The sequence below is a fragment of the Rhinoderma darwinii genome, chromosome 12 (assembly GCF_050947455.1).
Source record: "Rhinoderma darwinii isolate aRhiDar2 chromosome 12, aRhiDar2.hap1, whole genome shotgun sequence".
Classification (NCBI taxonomy): Eukaryota; Metazoa; Chordata; class Amphibia; order Anura; family Rhinodermatidae; genus Rhinoderma; species Rhinoderma darwinii.
In genome coordinates, this window is record NC_134698.1 from 39,299,227 (window position 1) to 39,323,855 (window position 24,629).

Sequence of the window (24,629 nt, forward strand, 5' to 3'; positions counted from 1 at the left end):
ATTCTAGTCTGTTTCATATAGCAATAAAAACTGGAAGGTTTTAGACACATTTTAGCTTCAGACGAAGATCTTTACTCTTAGGGTATGTGCACACGTAGTGACCAAAAACGTCTGAAAATCCAGAGCTGTTTTCAAGGGAAAACAGACCCTGCTTTTCAGACGTTTTTTGAACAACTCGCATTTTTCGCGGTGTTTTTCGCGCCGTTTTTTACGTCCGTTTTTGGGGCTGTTTTCATTGGAGTCTATGAGAAAACAGCTCCAAAAACGTCCAAAGAGGTGTCCTGCACTTCTTTTGACGAGGCTGTATTTTTACGCGTCGTCGTTTGACAGCTGTCAAACGACGACGGGTAAATAACAGGTCGTCGGCACAGTACGTCAGCAAACCCATTCAAATGAATGGGCAGATGTTTGCCGACGTATTGTAGCCCTATTTTCAGACGTAAAACGAGGCATAATACGCCTCGTTTACGTCTGAAAATAGGTCGTGTGAACCCAGCCTCATTGCTAAGTTACCATTATGTAACTAAATATGCCATCCATACACTGTTGTAGATGACTAAATGCTTTTTAAATAACATTTAAACTTTTTTACCCATGTTGTGACACATGTAGGTTTTTGTACCTTTGTGTATTATTGATTACGGCTATTTGGTGTCCACTACCACACTGTGGTTAGTCATCTCTGAATTTTAGATTGAGATATATGTGTTTTTTATATTTTTGGACTTAATAAAAAGTTATACTTTTATAATTATAGGACTGTCAAAGTCTCTGTTTCGTTATATGTTATTATTCTCTATTTGAGCTAAATTACATGATTTGTTATTTTTGCCTAATATTAGGTATATACCGTATTTTACGTACTATAAGACGCACCTGACTATAAGACGCACCCAGGTTTTAGACAACAGAAAATAAAAATAGGAAAAAATTTCATATTTTACTTCTTTTACAAAAAAAAATAAAACTGTTTAAAAAAAAAAACAAAAAACATTTGTTCAGTTTCACCACATTCTGAAAGCCATAACTTTTTCATCGTTTGAGCGGCGTGAGGGCTTAGTTTTTGCGGGACGAGCTGTAGATTTTATTAGCACAATTTTTTTGGTACATAAGATTTTTTTTTATTACTTTTTATTTCATTCTTTTTAGCGCTGTGGTGATGAAAAAAACAACGAATCTGAGGTTTTAACTTATTTTTTTTACGGCGTTCACCGTGCGAGACAAATAATGCTATATTGTAATAGTTTGGACTTTTACGGACGCAGCGATACAAATTTTTAAAACATTTTATTTGTACATTGTGCTTGGGGAAAAATGGGAAAAGGTTTTTTTTTTACTTTTAAAAAATTCTTACACTCCTGAAAATGTATCTCATTTTTTTTATTTTTACACATTTTATTAGTTCCCCTTGGGGACTTGAACCAGCAATCATTAGATCGCTGGTACAATACACTGCAATACATGAATGAGTTATCGAAACAGCGTAGCTCGCTGAGCTACTTTGTTTCCGTAACTCCCATAGTAGTGAATGGCAGTTACAGAAGCAGTGTAGCATGCTACGCTGTTTCCGTAACTACTATTCAGTTCTATAGGAGTTACGGAAACTGCGTAGCTCAGCGAGTTACAGTTTCCGTAACTCGACCATGTAAGCAGGAAGTGGCCGGAAGACAGCGGAGCCGGGTAAGATAGAACTGGGCTTAGGTGTCCCGGTTCTAGAGATACATGCGGGACCCAGAGGTGGGACCCGCATCTATCTGACAGTTATGATATATCCTGTGGATATGTCATAAATGTCCTTCATGGGAAAACCACTATAAATGCTGCGGTCGCTATTGACCGCAGAATTTAACTAAACGGCCAGGAACAGCGCCATCACAGTTCCTAGCCGTTAGTGCAGCGTGTCAGAAGTTGACACCTGCAGTGTATGGAGCGGGCTCAGCGTGTGAGCCCGCTCCATACATCATCCCCTCACCACTCCATGATGTGCCGGCACATCATGGGTTGGTTAGGGGTTAAGGAGCGATTAGGGGGCCCGGCACTGCCAGGTAACCTGACTGCCGACTATAAGACGCAGGGACTTTTTAGCAAGATTTATTCTTCCTAAAAACTGCGTCTTATAGTACGAAAAATACGGTATATACCTCCCCCTACAGATTGGTTACAAATATGGGATAACTCATTATGGTATAGGGGTTTTTTTGGTTGATCCTAGAGATTGTTTTTTAGGTTTAGTACATTTTAGCTTCAGTATTACTGCCCCAAAACCAGACCTCCAAGAAATGATCCCTTACCTTCTGTAATTCAAACAGTAATATTGGAATTTCTTCACCACCAGACCATAAAGTTAGGATGGAATCAGACGTAAATGACAAGTAGTCAATGTGACCACATATTGTTCAAACAGAGAATGTATTAACCTGCTGTATGGTGTTAAAAGGAGTCTTTCATGAGATTTTAGCCTAACAAACGTCGGACACAGTTAGTTAGTGATAGGGTAAAGGAGTAGGAACATGTAAGAACTTCTATTCCGCCACGTGCCATGTGCAAACTAGCTTTGATGAGCTCCAAACACACGTGACAGACTCCCTTGCTCGTGACCGACCCCCTTGCTCGTGACCGACCCCCTTGCTCGTGGTCAGCGTCATACACTCCTCTGTACAACGCCCACTTGGTCTAAAGTAAAAACACGCCCACTTGGGCATTAAGCAACTCATTAGCATAAATCTAAAATTGCTAAATAAAGTGGTGAAAACAGATCGTTTTTTTAAATAAAAAGCATTACTGTCACCTGCATTATAGCGCCGATCAAACGTCGGACACAGTTAGTTAGTGATAGGGTAAAGGAGTAGGAACATGCAAGAACTTCTATTCCGTCACGTGCCATATGCAAACTAGCTTTGATGAGCTCCAACTTCTCGTGACAGACCCCCTTGCTCGTGACAGACCCCCTTCCTCGTGCCAGACGCCCTTGCTCGTGACAGACCCCCCTTTAAAAGATCCATAGAGCTAAAGGCTAGTAATAGACACTAGTGCAGAAGACTAAAGCTAAAGAATATTATGGGCTTTAAAAACCGCCTAAAAGCAAGGGAATTTTTAATATTGTACGTATTAAAAAATAAAACCGGCAACGGGAATTCGTTTTAGTAGAAATAACTGGTTCTATTGCATTTTTTGTTTTTTTAAGCATCGTTTTGCTGCAAAAATACTGCAACAAGTAGACTCCGCGTCAGAACCAGCGCCAAAACAAAACGGCCGAAATCGGCCCCATTGATTTCAATGGGAGGCAAAGAAATTCTTGCCAGGGCGGCTTTTGGCCGCTCGTGGGGGAAAAAAAAGCCGTTTGTCCTCACTTGCCGCGGCTTCCGCCTCTGACCTCCCATTGAATAAATGGGAAGCAGAAAAACCAACGGCGCTAGTTTGAGCGTTTTTCGAAGAGTTTTTTTTAAATGACTTTTTTGGTTACAATATCTAATAAATATGTATTTTCAGTTTTTCTCTCAAACTTTAATTGTGACCCTGTGGTCGTGTTATCCCTGGTTTCCTCCCTATCAACATGCTGAAAAATTACTGGTCTGTCAGAATGACCCCACATAAACTTCTGGACATACAGGGATTGTAAGTAGTCAAATCCCTCTCTGAATCAGCCTACTAGTTCAGTCCCATAGACTTAGGCCTCATGCACACGACCGTAGCCATGTGCACGGCCGTGATTTTCGGGTCGGCCGGCAGCGGACTGTCAGCCGCAAACCGCGGGCAATGCACATGGCCGTGGCAATTATTTTCAATGAGCCCGGACCGCAGAAGACGGCCGTAATAAGACAGGTCAGCTCTTTCTGCGTTGCGGGCTCCCGGGCCGTGCACAGACCGTAAAAACTGCGGTCGTGTGCATGGCCCCATAGAAATGAATGGGGCCGCAATTCTCCCGTGGATTTTTGGGGGAATTGCGGCCGCAAAAGCACGTTCGTGTGCATGTAAAATAGGCAAAACCCTAAATGGAGTTTTGCAACTAATATTTATTTATACACAGAGTTAATAGGAGAAGTAATTTCATAAAACTTCCTAGAGAGATTATATAAAAAATGTAACACCGATTCGACCCAACTCTAAACTGGTGGCATAGTCTTGCTACTTCTAGAAGATAAGGAATAGTAAAACTAAATTTTAGAAACAGAACAAAAAATACTTTGGTTACTACAAATACATTATGACCAAACAAACATCCATCCATGTGAAACCACCTAAGGACAGCAAAAAAAAAAAAAAAAATAACCTACCTTCTTCTCTTCTTTCACCTTTGGTGCTTTCTTCTTGGTCTTTCTTTCTTCCTGTTCCTGGTCTGATGTGATGGCAGGGTTATCTATGCCACCCTTCCAAGTATCAATTGGAGAAAGTAGTGGGTCTTCTTCACTTGGCCTGTGTTTTGGTTTCCGCTTTCTGTCTTTTCCAGTGATGGTAAGAGCCTCTTCATCACTGGCATCTGAATGGGTTCTTCTATAGGTGTATGCTTTTGCCTTGCTGAAAAGAGTCTTTGATCTGTACTTGTATTTTGATGGTCTTCGCTCTCCTTGTCCTCTTGAATTTCTATCAGTGATTCCATTCTCTTCATCTCCTTGTGCATTAGGGAACATATGATGCATTTTATGAATGTGGTTCTGACCATCATCTGGATCTGCGTAAGTGTCATTATATGGAACATGGAAATCTTTGGACCTCAGTATGGTGTCAACTGGCTCTGCGTAGTTATCTGATGAATCTGCATCTTCAGGGTGTACCAATGGGAAACGGGACGTTTGCTTCCTTGGGTTTTTGCTAATGCCAACTTCAATAGCCCTTACAAGATTTGGGTCTAGTCTATTCACTTTAGACTTGGGTCCACCTGGTTTCGGTCTGATTGGTGGAGGCACTTTATGGTTACGCTCATGGTCGTGGCAATTTAATGGAGTGCTGTGTGTAGGATATTCGTTCCCTTCATTGTCCAAATTACACTTTGGCAACAGTTGCACATCATCCCCTATAGGGCTATAAGGAGGTGGTGCTTCTGTGTCATCCTCTGAATCAGGGTAGCAGCTGTAGGCTGGCGAGTTTCCACGTGGTGAATAAGGAAAGACATCTTCACATGGATGACTTGCCTCTCTACGGCTTTCTGCTAAATACGAATTCTCAATGGAAGTTTTCTTTTCCAATACATCACTGAAGAATGGCGTAAAGACCTCAGTCTGGCGGTGGTACTGAGACAAAGAATATAAAGCGGTGAATTTTGCTGAAATTTCTGTAGCAATGTGCTCTCCTTCAGTCATTAGTTCTTTGATTGCTTCATTCTCAAAGAAGTCTGCTTGGCTGTCTGTTACTGCCACTAGTTGAACAGGAATTGTGTCCTGAATTTCTGATAGAAAAGCACGCAGCATTCCCATAGATGCTTTTCGCTTGGCTGAATAAATAAGAATGTACCCATGAACTAGCTCATCTTTTCTAACTCCAATTGAGGAGTGGTATGACAGAATAGTTATCTGTATCCTTCTTCGTTTTTCACCAATAATTTTATCCAGCATAAGAGAGTTATTTTGGCCTGGTTGAGCAGCACTGCAGGTGCGAGACTCCAGAAAGGGGGAAAGAATAAGATCCACACTAAAAGGATCCCCACACATGGCACACATTACAATTCTTAAATCTGCTTCTGAAAGGTCTTTAATTGCAGGAACAGGACTGGCAATATCGGAGTTGTGCTTGACAGATTCTAGCACACCCCTAAGAGCTTGTTTGATTTGGGCCTCATTAAATTTACGGGGATATGTGCCAGCTGGCACATCCACAAAAGAACACTGGAGCTTATTTGCCAATTGCTGCCCTTGGTGCCTTAATATGGGCATGTTTTTGCAGACACTTTCTCTCTGGTTAGCCAAAATTAATGTAAATGGAAGGTTTGCAATATCCTTATCTCTTCTTGCCTGAGCTTCACATCTAATTTTGCCAATACAGTCACCTATAAAATTAAGTGACTCAATGGAGCTAAACACACAGAAACAACCATGTGGTTTAAACCCAGGAGTCCATAATTGGCTTAGAAGATACGGGGAAGTGGCATCCAGTGCTCTTAAGTCTAACTCATATATTTTTCCATCTAATGCAAATTCATCATCAGTGGACTGGGTCCTTATCTCATTGGCCATTTCTTGAGAGAGGTTGTCTTTTCCAAGAATCAGAAGGTTTACCTTTTCAAGATTAGTTCCTTCTTGGTATACGTTCAAACGGCTAAGATTCGATTGTAATAGACTATTGGCAAGTACTTGTTCCACTTTTATGTCTGTACAACTTTGGACACTGAGACATGTTTCCTTAGTTGGATGATAAACAAATCCTATGTGCTTGAGAAGAAGAGATTCTCTGTCAGTTGCAAGCTTCTGTAAAGCTTTGTATCTCGGTTCTTCTCCAAGAACTGCATTTATCTCCGTCATTTTATCAGTGCTTGGTGTGGCATTAAGATCAAGGTCATAGAATAACTCCGAATGCTCGAAGAGCATCTCCTGAAATTCTTCTTTGGCTTTTTCAATTATCTCTTGCTGGTGTTTACGATATACCTCAAATCGGTCCGTTTCGTTGATAAATTTATAGGCCTCATCCTCCAAAACAAAACACATGACTTCTTCCCAAGATTGACCAGGTGAAATGAAAGGTATTTTTTCAAGGGTCTTTTTGAATTTTGCTTTCATTTCCAGTCTCCTCTTCTCAGAAACCAAGTGCTGAACATGGCTTTGATAGACTTTCTCAGCATCTAAACTGCAGAGAAGATCAAATGGAACCCTTCGGTCATTTACTTTATCAATATGATCCGATTGGTCCCACGGTGTTTTTTCCAGCATTACAAACCATAGGCTGAATTCAGGCTTTTTCTCTAGAACCTGAAGAGCATCTGTCCAGTTTAGGTTTTCTACCTCTTCAAGCTTTGGCAGTAATGTTTTGAGTGCTCTCGGTAGTGTTTTAACGTATTCCTCCTTTCTTTTTCTAATGTGCTCCTGTTTGAGCTGTTCTATGTGTTTAGTGAATGTATTTTTTGCCTTCAACGTTCCCTCTAAATTTATGTAATTCTCATAATCAGAGTGGTTTTTTAACTTGTTACTGACAGTTTTCCACGTTGCGTGGTAGTCACGCACCGTTTGTACAATAAGTTTTTCAAACTTATCCGTAGCAGATGCAACAATTTGTCTGTGTGTTTTAAAAGCCTCAAGGTAAGGGATAATCTTGGGTTTACTCCTTGTTTTGTCCAACATTTGAACTAGAGCTGTAAAACATGTATCAACATTTATATTGTTTCTGGCTGAGGTTTCTACAACAAGTAAATTTTTCTTATTAGAGGCAAAGCCTTGGACTTCTCGTAAATAGTGGTCCACACACTCATCACACTTGGTTGCTGCAATGATAATGGGCTTCTTTGCTTTTGCTATTTGCACATAGAGATTATTAATAAACTTTAACTGATCATCAAACTTTCGATTGCATCCTTGGCTAACATCAATGCATAGAACAAAACCATCTACAGTAAGCTTTCCTTCGGGCATTTGCTTTTGCTCAAAGTCCTGCTCCAGGCCAAGCTGGTCTGTGCAAACGTACATTAATTTCTCAGCGGATTGAATCTTAGAAGCGGCTGCTCTCTTTATGTAGGGCTGAAGGTTTGTACTCCGATGTGGAAGGAAAGTTTGATCATCTATGAACTCTGTCTGTTCAATAATATGATGCTTGCAATCCACACCATCCTCTCCTACCTGTGTTACGTCACCCCAATACAGAAAGTGGTCATTGTTGACAACGCGGCCACCAAAGTCAATTGTGCTAAGGACAGAGGTGTGTTCATGATAATATTCATCAGCTTTTGAGCGGACATATCGGTTACATAAACACGATTTTCCAACACCACAGTTGCCTTTATCCTTTTCAGTTCCAGACAATCCTACCACGCTAATGGTATATGAAGGGGGGCGCGGTTCCTTATTCTTTGCCATCATCACTCCCCTCTCTTCCTTTTCAGCACATCTAGATGGCAGGGCATACTTTTCATTCTTAAATTTACTCGGGATGTCTTTAGATTTTGTCAAAAACAGAGGAAAAGTGCTCGACTCTTCTCATGTTCTCCCACAACACGATATATTCTCAAACATGATGGTATATGGTGTTTCTGTAAAAGCAAAGCATATAAATAAAAGTTAAAATTTGTCTACTTTTTGTCACCAATTAAATAAAAATAAAATATGGTCTCAGGACAAAAACAACTATGTATACGTATAATGGTTTAAATGTAAACATGGCTAACTATACACTCCAAAGCTCCCCAACCAGTGGTTTGGGAGACAGATGTGGCTCTCTGGTCCCTTGCATGTGCCTTCCCAGCTGGTGGAAGCTCTAAATACTCTACATCCAGCCTGATCGTTGCAGAACCTTACATTGAAGGACCCCAGGGCTGTCTTACCACATTTCCTGTTAGGACATACTGAGGTTTGTCCTAACAACTGCCTGTGTACTATCCGTCCACAGGCTAATGTACTGGAATATGGATATATACCAGTACATTAAAGTTTAAAAATAAAAACGTAAAAATATAAAATAAAAGTAATGTTAAATTAAAAAAACATTTTTTTTACACTGAACATTAAAATAAGTCTCAATAGTTAAAACATACACATATTCGGTATCGTCGCGACCGTAATTTATATTGTCATTTATGAGGTTTACGCGGTTATAAAATAAAATAAAAACGGCTTTCTTTCACTTGAGGTATTATGAATTTTGAACCTCCATTGACTTACATTAATAGTAATTAACCCCATCATGTACCTCACACATTAACCCAATGTTGTCCATTATGAGTGAGGAGCACAATGGGGTTAATTACTATTAATGTGAGGCACATGTAGGTTAAAAATTCATATACCACGCATTCATGTGCCACACATCTGATAATTGAAGAATTTTTTTTTATTATTATTATTGGCAAAAGTATCGTTTTGGTTTAGAGTAGCGCAATACTACACGAAGTATCGGTATCGAAGTCCAAATTGCTATTAAACAGATAAACTAAACTCACAGCTAGCAGGATTGTAATGGCGGCTGTAAAGTAAAGGTGATAATTCTGAAGTGCTCATAGTTAATCCAACATGTATCTATTGAATATGGAGGATTTGCACAAGTAAATTAAATAATCCTTAAGCAGTCTAGACAATGCAACGCATGGCCAATCAGTCTAAGGTTCTAATGAGGTAAATAAATTAAAGTCTTAATCTTGGCAGGCAAATACGATTAAGAGTCCAAAAATAGATATATCACCTGTTACTTGGACAGTGTTAGTCAACCTAATGTATAGAGGTTGACTCCATGAAAGGACCAAATGCTACATTCAGCCAGGGCTGGGTCAAGGGATAGAATGTGGCCATCTACACAGCAATAGAAGAAAAAAAAACAACATGTTTTTGGCTTATGGACCCCAGGCACATAAAAATAGCCCATAAATAGATATATAAACCTGATACAATCTGTCTTCCCCTGGGGGCCCCTATATAAACTGAAGTACAGGGCATCACTGGACTAGGTAGTAATATAAGTAGCCTTTAAAATATGTCTACTGTAAAAGGTCCTATAACAATACCGAAATGTACTATCCAAAGCACAAAACGACTATCTGCAGGACCCCTTTTCCATTTGCCCTTTCAGGTACGTCAGTGGGGGGTCTCCTATTAACACAACTATTGAGTCAGAGCAGAGAGCGGCCTCTACTCTGGCAGACTCAATCCGACAATATAGTATATGGTTGCCCACTTACTCAGGGGAATAAGTGGGTTCAGGTAGCTATCCCCAACCATAACAGCGGATATCCAGGCCGTCTCCATTCTGAGAAGGGGTTGTCCAGTTTAAATTCAGACAACAAAAATGTTAACTGCATAATTTGAATTAATTTTAAAATAAGTGTAAACACACACACACACACACACACACACACACACACACACACACACACACACACACGCGCGCACCAAGACGGATTACAGGAAGTGGGGACTTGTCCATGTAGGCATTGCAGCTCTCCTCTCTCTCATAAGACATGCAGCAACAACAGAGAGGAAGGGTTCCACAGCTGGAGCGGCATCTCATTGGACAATGCATGAGCTTACTCCCAAGGAAGATCCTATGCATCCTGGGAAGGGAAAGGAAGTTTCAGCACAGACAGTGCGGGCAGAAGGCGGAGGGGAAGTACACGCCCTCTAAAACAGAGTGGATGCCAAAAAGGAGAGCAACAAAATCAGCACATTTTCTGGCCTTATAGGACAGTTAGGCGATACAAAGCAACTTACAATCGTTTTAGGGCACAAGTGCTGCAAGCCCATGCTTTTGCTATGGTTTTTGATGAAGTGACAAGTACGCTTTAAAGGGGTTGTCCACTACTGAACTGATGACCTATCCACCAGATAGGCCATCAGTATATCGGTGCAGGTTCGAAACCCTGACCTGCACCAATAAGCCGCTCCGGGTATCTCCATGCACCGGATGTTATGGCCCGTTATGCCAAGTACAGTGCCGGAAGCAGTTGAAAAGAATTCAACATGGCACGTTTGAATATATCGAAAAAAAAACAAAAAAAAAAAAAAAAACACGATTTCAAAAGGTGCACATAGCCTTTCAAAGGGAAGGTGTCACGAATTTTTTTTTTTTATATGTTATTGCTTTTCGTATGTCCTTAAAATAAATTTTATTTGTGTTGTACATTTTTCTTTCTTTTACTTCTCTATGGAGGCTGGAGATGGAATATGGCACATACATCCCCATAGAGAATGCGAACGGGAGCTGTTCCATTCACTATAGCGTACGCCGTCTGTGTGGGAACGGCGCATGCACCGCTCCCACACAGACTAAAAGGAAGGTCTTCGGCAGAGCGACATTCGGCGCCATTTCCATGTGGACCAGAAGCCGCGGCCGGACAGTAAGACGACTACTTCCGGTCGCGGCTTCCGGCCGTATGTTCAGACTAGGAGCGGAGGCAGCAGCAGCGGCGGCGACAGCGGTGGCAGGAGCAGGTAAGTTATGTTTGTGTATGTGATGTGTGTGTATGTTCGTGTTTTAGTGTGTGATTACCACTGTATCTAATCCTCCTACACTGTGCATTCGCTCAAAAAAATGGCTGCACAAAGTGTAGGAGGTTTAACTTTCAACCCCCTCCTTTCTCCTGGCACTAGCCAGGATAAAGGAGGTGGGATTGTTTGAGGACACTCGAGCGAGTGTTTCTTCTCCAATTTTGCAGCATAAAGCAATGAGGTTGCTTTACCACATGCCAATGCTGCAATTTTGGGAATTGCTCGCTCTAGCGACCAGCACATGGAAATGTTATAAATTAGAAACTAATTTATAGTATTTCCTGACTTGTGAAAAAATAAAAAAAATGTGTAATCATTTATATACTGTTTAACTAAAAAAAAAAAAATTTTCTAGCGACACATTCCCTTTCATTTGACTCTGACCTCACACTTTCGAAGTGGTGAACGTGATTGGTCAGAACTCAATCAAAACAAGTCCACCTTATAAACTCATTTAGAATAATTCAAGTCTTATTTGCACCTAATTTGCATTTCATATGCAAATGTAATTTTTATTTAAAATAAGGCAGAAAGTGTACTGTATTAGGCCATGTTTACACGTTCAGGACTCCGCAATTAATGAATCTGAACGGGGAATTTTATACCCCATTCACACGCTCAGGGAAATAACTATACAGAAATGAACGCCCTGCAGACTTTAAAATCTGGCGCATGTTAATTTTTGTTGCAGATTAGCTCAATTGAATTTTAATCCCTTCGGGACAATTTTTATTTTTCGTTTTCGTTTTTCACTCCCCGCATTCCAAAAGCCATAACTTTTATTTTTCCGTCAATAGAGTGGTGTGAGGGCTTATTTTTTGCGGGAGACGTTGTAGTTTATTTTGGTACCATTTATAGTTCCATATAACATACTGGGAAACTGAAAAAAAAAAAAAATCTTTGTGGGCTGAGAATGGAAAAAACTGATTCAATTTTTTTGGGGGTTTCGTTTTTACGGCTTTCACCGTGCGGTAAAAACGACAATTTATCTTTATTCCGTGGCTCAATAAGTTTACGGTGATACCAAATTTATATAGGTTTTATTATATTTTACTACTGTTATTGATAATAAACATGGTTTAAAAAAAAAAAATGCTTTGTGCCACCACAGTCAGAGCCATAGCTTTTTTTTTTTTTTTCACCGATTGAGCGATGTGAGGGCTTATTTTTTGCAGGACGAGCTTTAGTTTTTATCGGTACCAAAGTTGACCAAAAAAACTGCAATTTTGTCGGTTTAAATATTTTTTACAACGTTCACCGTGCGCGTTAAATAACGCTATATTGTAATAGTTCAGACTTTTACTGACGCAGCGATACCAATTTTGTTTACTTTTTACATTACTTTAGGGAGAAAATGGGATGAGGGTTTTTTTGAACTTTCAATATTTTAATTTTTTACACGACTAAAAAAAATGTTTTCCTTTTTTTCCCACACACTTTATTAGCCCTCCTAGGGGACTTGAACCAGCGATCGCTAGATCACTGGTACAATATACTGAAATACTAATGTATTGCAGTATATCATCATTTTTACAAGGCATCTGTTAAAGAGGCTCTGTCACCAGATTATAAGTGCCCTATTTCCTACATAATCTGATCGGCGCTGTAATGTAGATAACAGCAGTGGTTTTTATTTTGAAAAACGATCATTTTTGAGCAAGTTATGAGCAATTTTAGATTTAGTTTCTTAATGCCCAACTGGGCGTGTTTTTACTTTTGACCAAGTGGGTGTTGTAAAGAAGTGTATGACGCTGACCAATCAGTGACCAATCAGCCACATACACTTCTCATTGTTCCAGCCCAGCATGATCCACAGTACAGTGAGATTGTGCAGTGAAAGAAGCTGGGCTGGAACAATGATAAGTGTATGACGCTGATTGGTCACTGATTGGTCTGCTATAGCAGATAGGGGTTGCAAAATCTGGTGACAGAGCCTCTTTAATACATAAACTTAAGCCTGATCTACCTAAATTTTTCATCAAAAGAAAGTACAATATGTCACGAAAAAACTATTTTAGAATTGCTTAGATATGTAAAACCATCGGCGAGTAGGGATGCACAACGCATCGAAACTTCCATACTTTGCATTCCCAAACGGTTCGATACCGTTATTTCATGTATTTCGATACTTAGCTGTGCGGCCGCACAGCTAAGTATAGTAACACATGAATGTATGAGAGCGGGGCTGCGGCTGTGTGATACAGTCATTGCCACGCTCCGGAGTCCTGATAACATGTGCGCGGGGTCAGGATGATGCGATGCGGCCGGCGCTGCACTAATGAGCGGCGACAGTGAAGACAGAACATGGCAGGCGCACTACAAAACACCCCCCATGTTCTGTCTTCAGTGCCTGAACCGCCGCTCATTAGTGCAGCGCCGGCCGCATCACCTCATGCTGACCGCGCACTTGTTGTCAGGAGCGGGGCAATGGCTGTATTACACAGTCGCAGCTCCGCTCTATAACGGCGAAGATCAGAGAAACCTCTCCTCTCCGCCGTTATTCCCCTGAATGCTGCGATCACAGCGGACTGCAGTATTCAGGAGAAAATGAGATGGGGGGATGCATATATGGATAGTACACAGACAGTTGTTAGGACATACCTCAGTATACCCGAACAACAGTAAATATGGTCAGACAGTCCTGGGGTCCTTCAATGGACCCTGGGATGTCTGCCCATATATGTTATGTCCCTCCATCGCGTCACAGGGATTCTTTGAGACGCGATCCAAAGGGCATTCCCCTATTCTCATTTACCCTTTGAATGCTGCAGTCAGCTTTGATCGCAGCATTCAAGGGAATAGCGGCGGCGATCAGGTTTCTCTGATCTCCGCCGTTAGAGTGGGGCTGCGGCTGTGTAATACAGCCATTGCCCCGCTCCTAAAAACCAAGTGTGTCCGCGTGATCAGCAGAAGGTGACTAATGCGGTCGGCGGTGCACTAATGATCGGCGGCACAGGCACTGAAGACAGAACATGGGGGTGTTATGTAGTGCGCCCGCCATGTTCTGTGTTCAGTGCTGGTACTCTTTAGGGAAGCGATGGTCGCGTTGCATCATGCTGACCGCGCGCGCACTTGTCAGGACTCCGGAGCGGGGCAATGGCTGTATTACACAGCCGCAGCCCCGCTCTAACAATCATGCGTTACTATACTTAGCTGTGCGGCAGCACAGCTTAGTATTGAAAAACATGAATTAACGGTATTGAACCGTTTGAGGGTGCAGGGTATCGAAACAGTATCGAAGTTTCGATGCATCATGCAACCCTAGTAACGAGCACTCGTCCCAATACATTACTGATATTAGCTCCTTGTGAAAGGAGCAAACGAGAACCGTTCAACGAGCGGTCTCGTTGATAGTCCCTCGTCGGGCCGTGTAATAGGACCTTTAGTCCTGAAGGGGTTAAAACAACCAAAATTATCAAGACCGTAAACAATTAAATGTATTGAATTACTTAACTAGAAGCATGATATGATTTAACCTGTGAATCCAAATCATTGATGTGCCAGCTTTGAGCAGAAGGGACGTTTTGTGAGCTTACGTTCTACTCTCCCCCCCCCCCCCATGTCCTGAAAAGCGTAGTCCACTACACTTTTCAGTACTTTTCCAAAACGTATACGTTTTTATTTTGTATTGCAGTCATTGGCAAATGTATGGATGACGTATGCAATCTTAAAGAGGCTGTCACCAGATTATCAAACCCCTATCACCTATTGCATGTGATCGGCGCTGCAATGTAGATAACAGTAACGTTTTTGTTTTTTAAAAACGTTCATTTTTGGCCAAATTATGAGCTATTTTATATATATGCAAATTAGCTTTGAAATGGACAACTGGGTGTGTTTTTATTCGTTTGTCCAACTGGGCGTGTATTGTGTTTTTAACTGGGCGTGTTTACTTGTTTTACTAACTGGGCGTTGTGAATAGAAGTGCATGATGCTGACGAATCAGTGACCAATCAGCATCATGCACTCCTCTCCATTCATTTACACAGCACACAGTGTTCTTACTAGAACGATGTGCAGCCACATACACAAGTGTCCTGATAATGAATACACATGACCTCCAGCCTGGACGTCATGTGTATTCAGAATCCTGACACTTCTGAATCTTTTCTGTTAGATTTCCAGCAAGGGAAACGAAATCTCGTTTACCTCGTAATCTCGCTGGAATCTCACAGAAAAGATTCAGAAGAGTCAGGATTGTGAATACACATGACGTCCAGGCTGGAGGTCATGTGTATTCATTATCAGGACACTTGTGTATGTGGCTGCACATCGTTCTAGTAAGAACACTATATGCTGTGTAAATGAATGGAGAGGAGTGCATGATGCTGATTGGTCACTGATTCGTCAGCATCATACACTTGAAAAAAAAACACTTTTTCCCCTTACAAAATGCTTTAGTAAAAAAACTAAAGTAAAGTAAAAAAGTTAGACATATTTAGTATCGCCACATCCGTAACGACCCCAACTCTAAAGCGATTAAATTTAACCCGCTCGGTGAATGCGGTAAAAAATAAAATAAAAAACAATGCAAAAACTGCAGTTTTTTGTGAATCCTGACATAAAACAAATGTGATAAAAAGTGATCAAAAAGTCGCTCCAAAATGGTACCAATGGTACAAGTCGTCCCGCAAAAAAAAAAAAAAAAACCCTCATACAGCTGCATCGGCGGAAAAATAAAAAAATTAAAAAGTTATGGCTCTTCAAAAAAATGGAGACCCAAAATCAAATAATTTAAAAAAAAAAAAAAAAAAAAAAAAAGGGTTTTTAACTGTGCAACAGTAAAACAAAAAAAATGCTACAAATTTGGTATCGTTGCAATCGCAACAACCCGCTGAATAAAGTTATTGTATTATTAATACTACACGGTAAACGGCGTAGATTTAGGACGCAAAAAGGATTGGCAAAATTTCAGGTTTCTTTCTATACCCCCCAAAAAAGTTAATCAATAAATGATATGTACCCCAAAATGGTGATATTAAAAAATACAGGTTGTCCCGCAAAAAAAAAAGAAGACCTTATACAGCTATGTCGACGCAAATATAAAAAAAGTTATAGCTCTTGGAAAACGACGAAGGAAAAAAACGTAAAAAATAGCTTGGTCATTAAGGTCCAAAATATGCTGGTCATTAAGGGGTTAAAGAACCTATTTTCATATAGGAGGGAAGAGCAGTTACAACGAGTATCTCGCTCTAGAGGTGTATTACACAGACATCCGTTTCATATCAATGGGCACTGTGTTTTGCTTAAAAGGTGTTGTCCGGGAATGAGACGGTTTTTCATACTGATGACGTAGGGCCTGTTCATATCAGCGTTGGCTTTCCGTTCCGGGGTTCCGTCTGAGGTTTTCGTCGGGTGAACCCTGCAACGGAAAGTCAAACTGAAACTACAGCTTCCGTTTCAGTCACCATTGATATCAATGATGACGGAAACATTGCCTATGGTTTCCGTTAGTCACCATTCCGGCAGGTTTCCATTTTAACGACGGAATCAATAACGCAGTCGACTGCGCTATTGATTCAGTCAGAAAAACGGAAACCTGCCGGAATGGTGACGAATGGAAACCTCAGACGGAATACCGGAACGGAAAGACAACGCTGATGTGAACAGGCCCTTATCCATAGGATAGGTCATCAGTATATGATCGGCGGGGTTCTGACGCCCGGAGCATGGAACGATCAGCAGTTCCGGCTGCTTCCGGGCACTGGATGTTATGCAGTGGCCGGTGTCGGAAGCAGATGGCTCTGTACACTGCATAACAGCCACGCTGCAAAACTGCAACTCTGCTCCTATTCACTTGAATAGGAGCAGAGATGCAGTACGACCGCTATACTGTGACCAGAGCCATCTGCTTCCGGCACGGACATCCTGTGTCCGGAGGCAACCAGAGCAGCTGATCAATGCGAGGTCCGGGTGTCAGACCCCCACGATCATATACGGAGGACCTCTCCAATCTTCACAATGTATTTATGAGAGGAGCGACCGCCCATACCCATCACCCATAGACTATAGTGGCGTCCGTTTAATGTATACGTCATAACAGGTTTTAAGTCCATGACGTTTAGTTAAAGGGATTGTCCGGTTTCAGCAAATTAGAATTTTCCAACATAGTTTCTGTATTAATTCCTCATGGTTTGCAAGATCTCTGCATATTGTAATTCATGGTTTACTTCCAGGGGATAAAATTCTGTCCATTCTCATGTGATGGTCACACCGGTGCACGGCTCGTTTCAATGACAATGTGTGATTAGAGCTGTGTCTTCTAACGATCCCAGCACACGACCATGGACAGAATTTTATCCACTGGAAGTAAACAATGTAGGTTCCTACTGAACAACCACCATAGAACCTGAATAACGTGAGGAATGAATACAGAATGTATATTAGAAAATTGTACAACAACCCCTTCCCGCACCTTGACGTTAATGCACGTCAATGTGTGCAGTAAGTTTGCGCACCTTGACGTGCAGTAACGTCTGTGCTTTGACAGTTAACCGCCGCGCGGCGCTACACCGCAGCAGCGGTTAACTGTGCAGGGTGTCTGCCCCGCATTCCCCGTTACCGATCAGCGGCCCATCGCCGCTGATTTTGGCAGTTAACCCCTTAATTGCTGCGATCGATATTGAACGCCACAATTAAAGGTGTTTAGCGCCGATCGGCAGCCCCCATGTGAAATCACGGGGGCTGGCGATGGTACACATGGCAACCGGACGCCAGACAATGGCTTCCGGGCTGCCATGTACAGAAGCCTATGGAGGACCAGCCTCTGCTGGTCCTCCTAGGCTTCCTGTCAGTGTGACTGTTACGTCACAATGACAGTTGGAAAGCATTACACTACGTGTGTAGTGTAATGTATTCCAGCAGCAATCAGAGCTGCAAGTCTGAGTGTCCCCTAGTGGGACAAGTGAAAAAAGAATAAAAATGTTTTTAAAAAAAAGTGTAAAAATAAAAGTTATAAGTGACATAAACAAGAACTGCTTTTATCCTATAACAAGTCTTTTATTATAGGAAAAAAAATGAACACGTAAAAAAAAAGTACACATATTTGGTATCACCGCGTTCGTAACAATCCCAACTATAAAACTATAATGTTATTTTTCCCGAAGGGTGAACACCGCAAAAAAAATAAACGAAAAACAATGCCAGAATCACTATTTTTTGGTCACCACCCCTCCCAAAATATACAATAAAAAGTGATCAAAAAGTCGCATGTACGCCAAAATAGTACCGATACAAACTACAACCCGTCCCGCAAAAAACAAGCCCTTACACAGCTTTTTTGACTGAAAAATAAAAAAAAACTTATGGCTCTCAGAATATGGTGACACAAAAAATAAATTATTTTATAAATAAGTTATTTTATTGTGCAAACGCTGCAAAACATAAAAAAAACGATATACATATGGTATCGCCGTAATCGTACCGACCCACAGAATAAAATATAATGGTCATTTATAGCCCAGGGTAAACGCCGTCAAAAATAAATAAAAATCATTGTCAGAATTGATGGTTTTTGGTCACCTGGCTTGCCGAAAAATGGAATAAAAAGTGATCAAAAAAATGGCATGTACCCCAAAATGGTACCAATGAAATCTACAGATTGTCCCGCAAAGAATAAGCCCACACACGGCTCCGGTGGTGAAAAAATAAAAAAAAGTTCTGGCTCCCAGAATATAGCGATGCAAAATGTGCAGTGTTCCAAAAGCGGATAAGATCAGGCGCCATTTATAAGTGCCACAAATGCAACATATCTGCGGATTATTATTTATTTACTGCATTATTATACCCTCTTATTATGCCCCTGATGTAGTCTGCCCAGCCTACGTATGCCCCCACATTATAAACGTATTATATAGCGTCCCTCCCTTCTGAGCCCTACAGCGTGCCCAAACAGCCGTTTACGTCCACCGATATGGAATCGCCATACCCGGGAGAACCCGGTTAAAATTTTATGAGGTATTTGTGGCACAATCTGAGCACAACATATAGTGCACTAAAATGGCACATCAGTGGAAAATTGTAATTCTCACTCTGCATCATCCGCTGCGCATTAAACCCTTCGCGCACCATGACTTAATAGCATGTCGTGGTGCGGGGGGTTATATATGGAGCGTCTCACGCGCTGAGCCCGCGCCATATCCTGCGGGTGTCAGCTGTGTATTACAGCTGATACCCGGGACTAACGGACAGAAACAGCGATCACGCTGTTACAGGAGCCTGTAAAAATGACAATATACTGCAATACATTAGTATTGCAGTGTATTCTACTAGTGATCTAACGATTGCTGATTCAAGTCTCCTAGGGGGACTAATAAAATGTGTAAAAACAAAAGTAAATAGTTATTAGTGGAAAAAATTAAATAAATATTTTTGAAGTCCAAAAAGAAACCCTTTTCACATTTTTTCTCTAAAGTAATGTAAAAAAATAAAAAAAAACACAAAATTGGTATCGCTGCGTCCGTGAAAGTCCAAGCTATTACAAAATACCATTATTGAACTCGCACGGTGAACACCGTGAAAAATAAAGAATTTTAAACGGCAAAATCAGTTTTTTGGTCACCTTCGCTCCACCAAAAAATGTAATAAAAAGTGCTCAAAAAGTCTTATGTATCAAAAAATGATACCAATAAAAACTACAGCTCGTCCCGTAAAAAATAAGCCCTCACACCGCTCTATTGACGGAAAAATAAAGACGTTGTGGCTCTCGGAAAGCGGGGAGGAAAAACAAAAAAGAAAAAAACATGGATCAGTTCGGAATGGGTTAATTACTTTCTAATGAAAAAAACATTTATGACCACATGTGGGGTATAGCCGTACTCGGGAGAAATCGCTTTACAAATGTTGGGCGGCATTTTCTCCTTTATCCTTTGTGAAATTGAAAAAAACCCAAAACGTTTTAGTGGAAATAATGTTGATATTAATTTTCACGGCCTAATTCTAATAAATTCTGCAAAAGACGTGTGAGCCTAAATGCTCACTATACCCCTAGATAGATTCCTTAAGTGGTGTCGTTTCTCAAATGGGGTTACTTTTGGGGGGCTTCCACTGTTTCGGTCTCTCAGTGGCTTTGCAAATTCGACATGACACCCAAAAACTATTCCAGCTAAATTTGAGCTCCAAAAGCCAAATAGCGCTCCTTCCCTTCTAAGCCCCGGTGTGGGTCCAAACAGCAGTTTATTACCACATATGGGGTATTTACGTAATCAGGAGAAATTGTTTTACAAATGTTAGGGTGCTTTTTCTCCTTTATTCCTTGTAAAAATTAAAAATGTCTAAGTTCTTACAGAAAAAAAGTAGATTTTTACCTTTACAGACTAATTCCAATGAATTCAGCAAAACAACTGTTGGGTCAAAATGCTAACTTTACCCCTAGAAAAATTCCTTGAGGGGTGTAGTTTCCAAAATGGGGTCACTTTTGGTACCACAAGACCTCTTCAAACCTGACATTGTGCCCAAAATATATTCTAAAAAAAAAAAAAAGGAGGCCACAAAACCCACTAGCTGCTCCTTTGCTTCTGAGGCCGGTGTTTCAGTCCATTACCGCACTAGGACCACATGTGGGATATTTCTAAAAACTGCAGAATCTGGGCAATAAATATTGAGTTGCATTTCTTGGGTAAAACCTTCTGTGGTACAGAAAAAATTTATTTACAAATGAATTTTCAAAAAAAAAATAAAAAAATGGCATTTGTAAATTTCACCTCTTCTTTGCTTTAATTCCTGTGAAACACCTAAAGGGTTAAAACACTTTCTGAATGCTGTTTTGAATAGTTTGAGGGGTGCAGTTTTCAAAATGGGGTGAATTATGGGGACTTTCTAATATATAAGGCCCTCAAAGCCACTTCACAACTGAACTGGTCCCTGAAAAAATAGCCTTTTGAAATTTTCTTGAAAATATGAGAAATTGCTGCTAAAGTTCTAAGCCTTGTAACGTCCTAGAAAAATAAAAGAATGTTCAAAAAACGATGCAAACAAAGTAGACCTATGGGAAATATAGACTAGTAAGTATTTTGTGTGGTATGATGATCTGTTTTACAAGTAGATACATTTAAATTTAGAAAAATGCAAATTTTTGCTAATTTTCTCTAAATCTTGGTGTTTTTTACAAATAAATATTGAATTTATCTACCAAGTTTTTTCCCTAACATAAAGTACAATATGTCACGAGAAAACAATCTCAGAATCACTTGGATAGGCAAAAGCATTCCGGAGTTATTACCACATAAAGTGACACGTCAGATTTGAAAAATCGGCTTCGCCCTGAAGGCCAAAACAGGCTTAGCCCTGAAGGGGTTAAAATTAGCCAAAAAATAAAAAACTTTCTGAAAGTAGATTACCCCTTTAAATGTAAACCTGCGATATATGACACACAGTGGCTTACGTCACCCAAAGGCTCCGATAAGAAAATAAAACAAAAACTTATACCACGCAGCCTACGTCGTTTTTACGGGATTCTATTGTATGATTTAATGTAGTCTACTAAAGGATACATTTTTGACCTCTTGTCGGGCTATTAGAGGCCTATGGAAACGGTTAACGTGATGAGAACAGGGCCTTTTATCGCTCCTATTACCCAAATAGAGTAATTTTTTTTGTGCCAACCTGCAGTGCAAAAATGATGACTGCATAGAAATAAAATTGCCCCCTGCCAGAGAGTTTCTTTATTGAACCACATCTGATCAACATGCTACAACCCAGAATCAGTCGTCTCTTGTCCTAGAATTTCAGTTATTCGATGCCCCCAGCTACAGAGGAAGTATTTGTCCTAACCATTTAGTCAATGTATACGCACAGACTGATTGACAGTTGAAGATTAGGGGAACACAAATTCTACACGGATAAAGGGAAGACGAGAACCCTGAAAATTTCACCAACAGTGATTTAAAGCGAACCTAACTTTGAGCAGCTGTATCGTGCATGGAGACCTGAATCCAGGTCAACGGGACTGACTGGTTCAGTGGAAACGGGTCCTGACATGCAGGATCCACCTCTTATCGATCACATCTAAGTTATGAACTTGGATGTGATCGATAAAAGCCTGATCCTGTGTGTCCTGACAGATAGAGGTTTCAGTGCTAGATACAGCTGCTCTGTATACAGAACACAAAGCAGCTTTATCTCAAAAAGGTTTTTTTTTTAAAATAAAATGGAATTCTAAAGTTGCAAACACACCGATACATCTTTATTTAAAAAAAAAGGTTTGTTTTTTTTCAAAGGTGTACATCGCCTCTAGGCCAAATGCGCACGATGAATATTACGTGTGGATTTGCTGTGCATATTTTTGTGCGGTAAATCTGCAGCGTAATACAGTACCAGCAAAGTAAATGAGATATCAAGAAATATTATCTACACGTTTAGTTTCTTTTCTCTGCCTGTAAAATGACCAGCGGTGTGTATTTTAAAATCTGCAGCATGTCAATTTATCTTGCGTTTCCACTTGCGTATTGTGTCTGACTAGTTTTAAAAGAATAAAGAAGAAGTATTCGGCACACGAGTTAGAAGTTTCTTGAAAAATCTTGAATTTTATCAAAAATTGATGCCGGAGGCTTAGTGCGTGCGACGTTTCGGTCGTAACTTAGACCTTCATCAGGCACTATGTCCTTCTGGTTACTGGTATATCCAGTCGTCAGCGCTAAGTTTTCAATGTCGGCTGACCGCTGCATATGCGCAGTATAAACAATATGTCCGCCGCTGTAACCGGCACTCCTGCGCATATAGAACTCTACATACTACCTAAGGAGGCGGTTTTCCTACTTCTTTAGAAACCAGCAGGAAAGCAACATGGAGACCCAACACTACTGCGCCACACTATGAGGTATACTGGTAGACTACAATATAATGTTTAGTCCCAAAATACAGCACTGCAGTGTTGAGGGTCCAGAAAGACAAACTTATGTGCCAAATTAAGGTTTAGTTCTCCAGCAAATAAGACATTTTTAAGAAACATCAATAGAACACCACATAAAATGTTTGGTGCCATCAGCAAATATCTAGGTTTAACTGACTGGTATTAAACCAGTCCGGTTGGGTTATGCTACACAGGAACAACTTTTGGCGCTGGCGCACAACTGATGCACTGAATCACGCGCTTGGTTAAACTTGTGGAATACATATGTTGCAAATGGGACAAACCTAATCAAGGGCGGACTATCCTCTGCCACAACAAGACTTTGGCAGGGCTTCCTTGATGTATAGTCGCGAGGCATAAAATAGGTTTAAACATCAGCTTACATACACAGAGACATACCTGCCCTCTACCTATGGCAACCATTGACGTTGCTTAGCAACAGACCAATCTCTACAAATGCACTAAATGTGTGGGAGATAGAGAGATTTTATATATATATATATATATATATATATATATATATATATACACACACACACACACACACACACACACACACAAAATACATCAGCTATATCACTGAAAGAAAACAATGCATTGCTAACCAGCTGTATAAAGCTGCATTCCCACGTTGGATATTTAGCAAATTTGCAGGGGAAAAAAAACAAACCGTTTTTCAGTGCGGTTTTTACGTTTTGCTGCGTAAACCACAGCGTTTTAACTACAAGAATAGAATTCACAAGCGGAATCGCGGGATAAAATAACATGCCGCGGTTTTGAAAGTATGCACTGCGGGTCAATTTACTTCCCGAAAAATACTGCAGCGTGGAAATGAGATTCCCTGGAATCTCATAGTCTATGCCGGTACTGTATTAGTCTATGCCGGTACTGTATTAGTCTATGCCGGTACTGTATTAGTCTATGCCGGTACTGTATTAGTCTATGCCGGTACTGTATTAGTCTATGCCGGTACTGTATTAGTCTATGCCGGTACTGTATTAGTCTATGCCGGTACTGTATTAGTCTATGCCGGTACTGTATTAGTCTATGCCGGTACTGTATTAGTCTATGCCGGTACTGTATTAGTCTATGCTGGTACTGTATTAGTCTATGCTGGTACTGTGTTACGCTGCGGTTTTGCCGCGCGCAAAACCGCACGTAATATGCATCTTGTGACCCTTAATAATGTGATGGAAAAAAACTATTGAAAAGCCTACTTTGTTAATCTATTAAGCAGTTGTAAATCACTGAATTTTACAAAAAAATTAAAAAACAATTGGGAAATATTTCCCAGCAATCACATAAAGATATCCCATACAGTATCTGGAGCCAAATATACAGCTCTCACAGGCAGGTTCTGCTCATATTAGCGTCAATGGGGATGTTGGGCCTTTTGAGATCTCTTAAGTAAAAAATAACGCAGTGTGCAGCCAGGTCCGATTATATCCTATGGGCTCCATCAGGATCCATTTGAAATTGGATAGCGATTATGGCCCTCTTATAAGCGGAAGCCACGAGACTAGTATGAACAGAACCGAATGCTGGCCATACACTTTAGACAGCTATTCCTCCTGCACCGATCCCCATATACATGCACGATCCGCTGAGCCTGTAGGTGTTTTCAATGGGGAGAGAGCCGACTATTTTCGTAGTGGTTTACCCCCGCAAGT

The 24,629-nt window shown here is 40.7% G+C and overlaps 1 protein-coding gene across 2 annotated transcripts in view; it reads right to left on the reverse strand.

The window, feature by feature from the left end:
* Positions 1-24,629, reverse strand: part of ARHGAP5 (Rho GTPase activating protein 5) — an 84,252-nt gene that overhangs the window by 54,837 nt on the left and 4,786 nt on the right. Inside the window, exons 2-3 of one of the 2 annotated variants that reach the window (XM_075844696.1) lie at positions 9,313-9,419; positions 4,275-8,167 (exon numbers count right to left, since the gene is read on the reverse strand). In XM_075844696.1, the coding sequence (XP_075700811.1) occupies positions 4,275-7,997 (3,723 nt within the window). In that variant the 5' untranslated portion in view covers positions 7,998-8,167; positions 9,313-9,419. The remainder of the gene's footprint in view (positions 1-4,274; positions 8,168-9,312; positions 9,420-24,629) is intronic. The other variant, XM_075844695.1, reaches the window with a different exon arrangement.